This window comes from Galeopterus variegatus, unplaced genomic scaffold (assembly GCF_000696425.1).
Source record: "Galeopterus variegatus unplaced genomic scaffold, G_variegatus-3.0.2 Scaffold3805, whole genome shotgun sequence".
NCBI classification, from domain to species: Eukaryota; Metazoa; Chordata; class Mammalia; order Dermoptera; family Cynocephalidae; genus Galeopterus; species Galeopterus variegatus.
This window is the reverse complement of record NW_007729916.1, coordinates 186209-196030: the sequence shown is the minus strand read 5'-3', so window position 1 is coordinate 196030 and position 9822 is coordinate 186209. Positions and strand designations below refer to the sequence as shown.

Below are 9822 nucleotides of genomic sequence, written 5' to 3'. Positions count from 1 at the left end.
ACCGACATGGAGCGGGCTCGGGCGGCCAAGTAGCCGCTGCTCCCGGAGCCCGGGGCCGGGGGCCGCCCGCAGCCCGCCTTCCCACTCCCGGGCGCGCCGCCGCTCAGGCCCCTGCGAGCAGCCGGGAGGAAAATGACGAGTTTTCCCCGGAATCCGTTGGAAAGGGGACTCACTGCACAGCCTTAAGAAAGACAGACCGCGGGAGGAGCAAGGAAAAGCCGCCTCCGGGCCGGACTTGGCGCGCCCCGAGCCCAGCGGCTGCTTCGGGGACCTCGCCCCCTCCCTTCCCGCAGGAGCGGTCGCCGCTGATGCGTTATCCAAGTGGCGGCTGGGAGGACTTGCAGCAGGATTTTTGGTTTTCCCTCCCCCTTCTATACATTCTCTCTCTTTTTTTCCCCCCCTCCGTTTTCTGTTTTCCTTCTTCCCGGGAAGTGAATTGCTGATGCAAATCGGACTTTATTCATTCATGATGCAACCGGATTCGTTTCAGGATTAGGTTGCACGAGCTGAATTTTGAATGAAGGAGAAGAGTTTTTTTGTTTTGTTTTTTAAAGAAGTGTTGACTCTTTAGTTGTACTTTTAATTATTTTATTTAAGTATACGATTTAATTGTATTATTCTTTAAAAAATGTATTAAATATATATTTTATGGCAACTCACCCTCCAGATATATGTATATGGGTGAAATTGACGCTTCAGTGACAGTGAGGTGACTGGTGTGTTGGATGTTTCATTCAGCACCGGCACTGCATGACAGTGGTTTGAATAACAAGTGGTTTGTTTTTAAAACCACACCTTTTAGAATTTAGGGTCAAGTAGTCTTAGTAAAAATCGTAATAATAATTTAAAGGAAAACCAGCAGACATTGAAGCCAACATGTCTGGAGAAGTGCGTTTGAGGCAGTTGGAGCAGCTTATTTTGGATGGGCCCGCTCAGACCCATGGGCAGTGCTTCAGTGTGGAGACCTTGCTGGATATCCTCATCTGCCTGTACGATGAATGCAATAATTCTCCACTAAGAAGAGAGAAGAACATCCTTGAATACCTAGAATGGGGTGAGCTGGTCTTTTTTATGAAATTCTCTTAATCTTATTTAATGGTTAGAGTTGTCATGAGTAAACTCTCTACTCTGTAAAGAAAGAAGAAAATTCACAATAAAAGGATAGACACCAGTTAGTTAAGGTTTTTTTTTTTTTTTAGTTTTTGATACATGTTTTCCTGGGAGTAAAACCATGCTACTCAATTGTTGCCTTGATGTAAGGCCTAGCTAATGTGGAACTTACGGTGATAGATTTGTTTTTTAGGTAAGCAGTAAGAGATTTTAAATAAATTCTGTAATGGGCAAAAATGCGTTATTGCTCACAGTTAATGCATGGCGGTATAACAGCCCAACAATTGATAGGTATTTATTGGTGGAAACATTCCTTCCCAGACTTTGGAAATCACTCTGGAAATGGGAGGAGATATTAAAATATCTGTTTATCTGAGGTCTACAGGAACTTGAAGGTGGTGATCAGTGGTTTTATTTTTATATAGTACAAGCAAAGGAAACTACTACATGTGGACTTTCTCAAAATTGTGTTTGTAAGATGAAATGACAGATAGTTAAAAAAATTTTTGTGGTAGTAGTTGATGGAGAATGTTTGGGGGCAGCTCCCGCTGAAGTTAGATTTTTCTCTATATTGAGTTTATGTCTAAGCTGGTTAGATTTTTGGCTTCATTATTCTAAGCGTAGATGTGATTTGGAAGACCTACTGTAGTGGAACAGATCAACGATGAGCGCAAATGCGCCATGTGACCTTCAAGCTTGGAGGCTTGGCTGAAGTTCTCCAGCTTCGGATGTTACATCCAGGGCGCACTCTAACGTCCAGAAGTTCTCAGTTGGAAGAAGTACGCGTCCTCGCTCATCTGCAGTGGTCCATCGGCTTTTGAACGATGTTGGCCACATAGTGAATTGTACCTTTTGAATACTAATAATTTTAGTTTGTTGGAAGCTTTTATACTAAAATATCTTTGTTCGCAAGTAAAGCCTTATTTTCCTGAAGTGAAAGTCAAGTGCTGATTGGTTTTTTTTTTTGGATTTGAAATTTATTCAGCATTCGTTTCTCACTGATAAACCACTGATTCAAGAATGCCTATACATAATGACTTTAATTATTCAGTTTGGCAGTATCAGAAGATTTCTAGGAACATGATGTCGTGAGGTTTTTAAGAAATATGTAAATGTAAACAGGATGATTTTAAAAAACAGATTACCAGATTCCTACTGGGAATGTAAGAAATCTAAACTTTCAAGTGACTTCTCTTTAAAGATTGAGGCAGTTTTGACTTTGGTACTGGTTTTGTGAGTATATGTCTTTTATTTTTCTGTGTACAGCGAAATATTTATAAAGCATATGTAGGTTTACAACCCATGTTTCATAAATGTAGCCATACTATAGTGTTTTCTTTCGAAGACTTAAAAGGTTTTGGTACTTTGGGAGTTGGAATTTGAGTTGTTAAATTATAGTTTCACGGTGACACTCTAGTCTGTGATTATGATTGTCATTTAATGTCCTTTCTCACTTGCCAAATGATGGGAGAACTCTTTGTGTCAGTAGTAAATTGAGGTTACTTCAAAAAGTTAGTGGAAAAATGGAATTAAAAGATAATACGAATCCTTCCATGAGATTTTTGAAGACCCCCTCATATAATTTTAAATAATTTGAGATAAAAGGGAAGACAGTATTCTCCACTGTCTTCTGGTTATTGGAGTTTACGTAGTAGTTTTATGCTGTGAGATTATTTTGCTTTATTAGAATAATTTATGGATATTTTCCATTAAATATGTTTTCTTGGATGTTGTTTCTTCTAAATGTATTAAAATACCTTGTTTATATATATTTTCACTTAAGGCAAAAAATCAAATAAGTATTTGGCCAAAATACATTTTGTTTTTATTAATGTATTTTAAATAACTTCAAACCAGGTACTTTACAAAATTTAAAGTAAATTAAGTTTTAGTGCTACTCTTCACGTTTTGTCTTTTTAAAAGTCTGATATATGGCATAACAAAAATGTGCAGTTTCTTAATTAAACCCGTATTGTTTTTCAGTAACAGAGAACAAGAGATTAGAATTTTAAAGGAATTGTTTTGTAGACTTTGGGGCCAAGCAGTGTCTGTTAAGTAACAGGCATTTTTAAGTCGGAGTATGACTTCTTGAAAGTGGGAGTTATCAACCAAAGAAGTTTGGGTAAAGAGTAAGAAGAGAAAGTTAGGAATGGAAAAGCTGTCAGGAGATATATCATGAGTAATATTATTTACTGTCTTTAAGTTATTTGAGAATTTAGGTTAGGAATGCCAGTCTCTTCACTTAAGCATTGAAATAGATGAGCTGTTCTTCATGTATGAATTGATTGCTACATTTTGGAGAAATGTCCTCTTCTCATTATCTAACATTATATAACAATTTAGGTTAAGGAAGTTTCCAGATTGTGAATTGACCTCAATTTAATTTTTTAAACATTATTTTTTTTTGGTTTCTGATGAAAATTTACAGGGTTTGTTCTGGTTAAATTTGATAATTTAGACTTGCCTTAAATGATATAATTTTTAATTTGATTTTCAATACCCAAAAAGAGTGGGTCTTTTACATAAAATCTTTAAAAGACCCAGTATTTGCAACAAGAGAGCAGTGTAGCTAAATACTTTGTATTACATGCTATATATTTGTGTTTGGTATTTACATTAACGAAATTGTCATCTAGATACTCCTTATTTTTATGCTGATGATACGTTACTTTTACAAGTGGAGCCAGCCATGATTCTAACCATTGCTTTATTTCTGTCAATTTTATTATATTCCTAATTATTGTCCATTTCACGTCATGTTGGTACAGTTAATGTTTTGTTCATAACAGTATCATGACAATAAGAAAACTGACCATTCAAAGTCAGATACGTTGTTTTTCTTTGACAGCATTCCTTGCCCTTGGTGCTAATGGCCCGAGGGAGGAAATAACTAGAGCAGGAGAGAGAAAGAGGGGATTAAGCCATTGGGCATTAGAGAGCAAGGGAGTAAGAGTGCCATAAGTCCATAGAACACTTTTTTTTTTCCTTTTTGTCTTTTTCCGTGTCCGGCAATGGATCGCAACCCTCAGTGTCGCCCCCGCACCGGACCGGGACCAGCAACGGGATCGCAACCCTCGGCGTTGCTCCCGTGCCTCGCTCAGCCAGTGAGCGGGAACTGGTCTGTATGTGGGATCCGAACCCTCGGCGGGAGCGCCGCTGCGCCTCTCAAGCGGCACACTACAGCAGTGCGCCACCGGGCCGGCCCACATAGAACACTTTTAAATTTAATAATATTTGTTATTTCCCAGGTATAGGCAATAAGATTTAAAAGATTATGTTTTTTGTCTTCTTTGTTTTTTAAGTTGTTGAAATGATTATGGTTTCTATGTTTACAAAATAATACTTTGGATGTCAGTAGTATAACTGGAGTAAGTTTCAGTAGAGTTGTAGGAGTAAAACTAACTTTTACGTTACAAACTAACTTGCTAGTAATGCCTGAATGAGTACATTATTCATCGAGTTGGCCACCCCCCTACTTTGGAATGGGAAATTGGAATTTTAGGGAAATCTTTACTAATTTACTTAAAAAATAGATGTAAAATAGTATTATTCAGTGCAGAAGAAATATGCAAGGCTATCTGTATGTGAATAACTTTTTTTTTTTTTTTTGATGCTTTCTGACTCTTGGGCTTTGTAACATTTCATACAGATTATCATAAACAACAGTAACTTTATAGCTTATTCAGATTTTGTGTATATACACAGAGAATAGTCTGGTTAATAAACGTGTTACTAGAGCACATCAGCAGGTACGGTTTAAACTTTCTCTTTTATTAGAGTAGTTTAAAACTATTCACATTTTTTCATGTGTGGGTTAATTAAGTGAGCTGATAATGGCTTGATTAGATGGATCTGAGTCTTTTCTAGGATACTTTCTTCCTCATGTCTGCTTTTCCTCACTGTTAGCTTTTCCTGCCTAGAATTTACCATGTTTATTTAACATAGATGGTTAAATTTATTTTTGCTTAAGTCTTCTATTAGGATCATCATAAATGTCTTCAGAAATATAGGCTGGGCACTTGTTTCTTTTATACTAGCCATTTAATACTCTATTGTAAGACATATAGTGAATGAGTACAATTATTTTATCTTACACAGTGTGGGCACGTGGTAGAAGCATGTTTAATAAGTGGTGGCTATTATTATTCCATTTCTCTCTCCTATTTTTTTCTCTTCTATCTCTCTCTTTTTAAAAAAGAAATCACACAGAGATAGTTGCCAGGTTATGTTAGTGCAACAACTTGATATTCGTTAGTAATCATTTTTAGAACATCATCCTTTTTTTTTTTTTTGGAAGACTGTATTGCTTTATGAATGAGAACAGGATGTCAGGACTAACACTTCAAGAATTTTAGAAATTTATTGCCAGGTTATGTTAGTGCAACAACTTGATATTCGTTAGTAATCATTTTTAGAACATCATCTTTTTTTTTTTTTTGGAAGACTGTATTGCTTTATGAATGAGAACAGGATGTCAGGACTAACACTTCAAGAATTTTAGAAATTTGTTTATTTCATATGGAAATGTAAGGTATACCTTAGCATACTATAGAAAAAAATAGTGAAATGTGTTGGAAATTTTGTGAAATGTTACTAAATCTTAGGACTCCCATAGTAAGCCCAGACTGTTTTAGGTAAAAGCACTGAATTTAGCACAGATTAATATTTTATTGTACCACTCTTTTGTGCAGTCAAATTTTTTTCCCCAAAACTTACTCTCTTTTGTTACACTTACTGCTAGTGTGTTGTGTATGTAGCTCATTGTTTTTATCCTGCTGGTAGTGATAGATTTTAAAATCAATTTCCTAAGTCTAACCATCATTTAAAAAATTAGACTGGAATAGAAAATATCAAGTATGTTATATGTAGAAAAAATAAGTATTATTAATCAAAACACTTGTGTTTTCTTGCATTTCTTTTCTGCTCATCTTGTATTTCTTGAGATTGAGATCAAAAGAGTTTGAAATACTTTTGTGTAAATGAAGCTATATAAAATGTTGATTGTTTAACTGGAAATATATAGATATAGTTCCTTTTTGCAGAAAGGACACATAATAGATTAGGGACAGACTGAAGAACTCAGTGGAGGGAAGGAGTGTAGATGGGGACAAGATACTTGGAGAGAGGCGGGGAGAGAATGAGAATAAATAGGGAGAGAGAGAGTGATAATGAAAACAGTGTTCCTGGGTTGCTACTTCAGTTTGACTTGTGAATGACTGGCTATTTTTAATTTAGAAGAACTTAATGGACAGACAAATTAGCTTCACTCCTTTGTGTTTTCTTTGATTCATTGCCTCTTCTTTTGTCATTTTCCTTTTCTGACTTTGGGCCAATGGGTGTTGACTTTCATTGATTATCAGAGGTAGATAAGCTTGTTGAACTTGAGGATAACCATGTGACCCGTTAACAATGGTAGTAGTTTCTGGGCTGTATCTTTCCATTACTCCAGATGAATTCTAGGGTAGATGTGGTGAGGATTTGCTAGCTCTATCAAATTTTTCTCATCCCTTGTTAATTCATGAAACTGCCAGTGAGAGTGACCTCAGGTTTTAAGTATTGAAGACCCGGAATTGTTCAGCTGCTTTTGCTATGTCTTGATGAGTCAAGAAGTTCTTTCCATAATACATTTTGTTTTTGAATGACCCACACCATAAGTTTAGGTCATCCCAGACATAAGAATGGCTGTCTTTTGTCACTGTGTATAAAACTCCTTTCCAGCTCTAGGGGATTTCCTTTTCTTCCACATTGATGATGATCAGAGCTTTAGGATTGCTCTTCCTAGTTAGCTTCTCCACACTTCCTCTCTACGATTTCCACTCTTCTTCCAGGCAGTAGGTGGGGAATGGTTATGCTTCTGTTGGCTACACCCCTGCCCATTCTAGTGCTTCTTTACCTGCCTCTATAGGAGAGCAGACTGTGTCTTGCGTGATAACAGGAGGCACAAGGACCTGCCTCCTCCTTTTCAATCTCACTATTAGTCCCTTAATTCTACCTCGTTGAACTGTTTGCTTCTTTTTGTTTTTGTCTTTTAAATTTTATTTTAACATTTACTTGTACTTATTTGTGGGGTATGGTATGTTGTTTCAATACATGTATATATTGCACAGTGATCACAGTGATTGACTTAAGGTAGATAACATTTTGTAGCTGTTAATCCACCACTTCTCCTCCTCTCCCTTTTCCTCCCCACCCAGCCTCTGGTAACCAATATTCTACTCCCTACTTCTGTGTTTTTTTAGATTCCACATGAGTGATATTATGTAGTATTTGTCTTTCTGTGCCTGGCTTACTTCACTTACCATGATAGTTGTCAGTTCCATCCATGTTGCTGCAAACGACAGGATTTCATTTTTTTAATAGCTGAATAATATTCCATTGTGTGGATATACCACAATTTTTTATACATTCATCTGTTGATAGGCATTTAGGTTGATTCCATCTCCTAGCTACTGTGAATAGTGCTGCAATGAACATGGGAGTGCAGGTGTCTGTGATATTGATTTCATTTCCTTTGGATATAAACCCAGTAGTGGGATAGCTGGGTTGTAAAGTAGATCTATTTTTAGTTTTCTTAGGAACCTCCACAACTGCTTTCTGCAATGGCTGTACCAATTTACATTTTCACCAACAATATAGGAGAATGTCCCTTTTCTGCTCATCTTTGCTAGCATTTGTTATTTTCTGCCTTGTTAACAGCCATTCTAACTCAAGTGAGATATCTCACTGTGGTTGTAATTTGCATTTCAAATTAGTGATTTTGAGCAATTTTTCCACATGCTTGGCCATTTGTATGTCATCTTTTGAGAAATGTCTGTTCAGGTCCTTTGCCCATTTTTTAATTGGGTGATTTGGTTATTTTTGCTGCGGAATTCCTTATATGTTCTGGATATTAGCCCCTTGTCTGAGGTGTAGTTGGCAAACACTTTCTCCCATTCTGTAGGTTGTCTCTTCATTTTGTTGATACTGTCCCTTGTTGTGCGGAAACTTTTTAGTTTGATGTAGTCCTATTTGTGTATTTTTGCTTTGGTTGCCCATGCCTTTGTGGTCTTGCTGAAAAAAGCGCTGTCACTCCCATTTTGTGTAGCATTTCCTCTATGTTTTCTTCTAGTCGTTTTGTAGTTTTGGGTCTTAAATTTAGGTCTTTAATCCATTTTGTGTTGACATTTGTGTATGGTGAGAGATAGGGGTCTAGCTTCAGTCTTCTGCATGTGCATATCCAGTTTTCCCAGCACCTTGAGTAGAATTAATAATTGAATTCAGTATAGTGGCAGGATACAAAATTAGCACAGAAAAATCAGTATTCTTTGTATATGCCAATAACGACATAGCTGAAGATGAAGTGAAGAAAGTAATCCCATTCACAATACCTACCAAAAAAATGAACTACCTGGGAGTAAATTTAACCAAGGGGATGAAAGACCTCTACAGTGAAAACTGTATATACATTGGTGAAAAAAAACTGAAGAGGACACAAATAAATGTAAAGCTATCCCATGTTCATGGGTTGGAAGAATTAACAGCATCAAAATGTCCATATTACCCAAAGCAATCTACACACTCAATGCAATCCCTATCAAAATACCGACGACATTCTTAACAGAAGTAGAAAAAACAATCTTAAAATTAGTATGGAATCACAAAGACTCCATATATATAGCTAAAGCAGTCTTGGACAAAAAGAACAAAGTTGTACTTTGTACAGTGTACAGCATCACACTTCCCGACTTCAAAATATACTATAACGCTATGGTAACAAAAACAGCATAGTACTGGCATAAAAACAGACAAATAGACCAATGAAACAGAATAGAGAGCCCAGAAATAAACCCACACAATTATAGCCGACTGATTTTCAACAAGGATGCCAAGAATATACATGGGGAAAGGACTACAACTTCAATGAAGTGTTTGCTTCTGTTACGGAATTAGGGTTTCTTCACTGTGGCCTCTTCCCTAGTTTCAAAATGTATTCTGGAAATCCATAGGATATTAATAGGTACTTTGTCTGTGTGTGTGTGTGTGTTGGCAGGGGGAATGTTTACATGGATAAGTTTGGGAAACTAGACAAAATTTAACATTAAAAATATTGCAGATTATCCTAGAATTTATGAAGTTTATCTGATTATGGAATCATCTTTTTGCAGAGTATCTGGAGGATGGTTTGGCAACCCATGTTCCATGGAACACACTTTGGGAAATGCTCTTTCAGTATGAGGTCATGGTTTTTCTTGTAACTTTCTGAGCATCAGGGTTAGAAAGAAATTTTGAGAGAAACTTTGGGATACTGTGTGGTTTGGAGAGAGAATCCAAATTTGAATAAGTCATATTTTACTTAATGGTTGTAGACTTCTAATTGTTTCCTGTGTGAAAGTCATGTGAGCTGAAAGATAAACTTTATCATAGTGGAATAGGGTAAGAGTGATGCTGTTGATACAATTACATCTAAGTAAAGCACTTTTGAAGTAGAGTGAAATGACATATAATAATGAACTGGTGCTGTCAACCCCTAAAGTCCTTGAAATTACTGAGAATTCTCTATTTATGGCCTTTTCTTGCTCTAATTAAACTTGTTTTTCTTCATGTATAGGCATTCACATTCTCACTTCTGTCTTTTGGACCTTTAGTTACTGTAATTGTAACATGCTGCAAAACTGTTGTCTATCTTAAAAGATTTCCTTCATTATTTTGTGAAGAGGAAAAGACTATGGGGCT

The 9822-nt window shown here is 36.5% G+C and overlaps 1 protein-coding gene across 1 annotated transcript in view; it reads left to right on the top strand.

The window, feature by feature from the left end:
- Nucleotides 1-442: 442 nt before the first annotated feature.
- The window catches only part of LOC103601597 (serine/threonine-protein kinase MRCK alpha-like), a gene marked incomplete at its 3' end in the record, with an annotated part of 191175 nt that continues 181795 nt past the window's right edge, over nucleotides 443-9822 (top strand). The window contains exon 1 of the mRNA XM_008586026.1: nucleotides 443-1054. Within this exon, the coding sequence (XP_008584248.1) occupies nucleotides 877-1054 (178 nt within the window). The remainder of the gene's footprint in view (nucleotides 1055-9822) is intronic.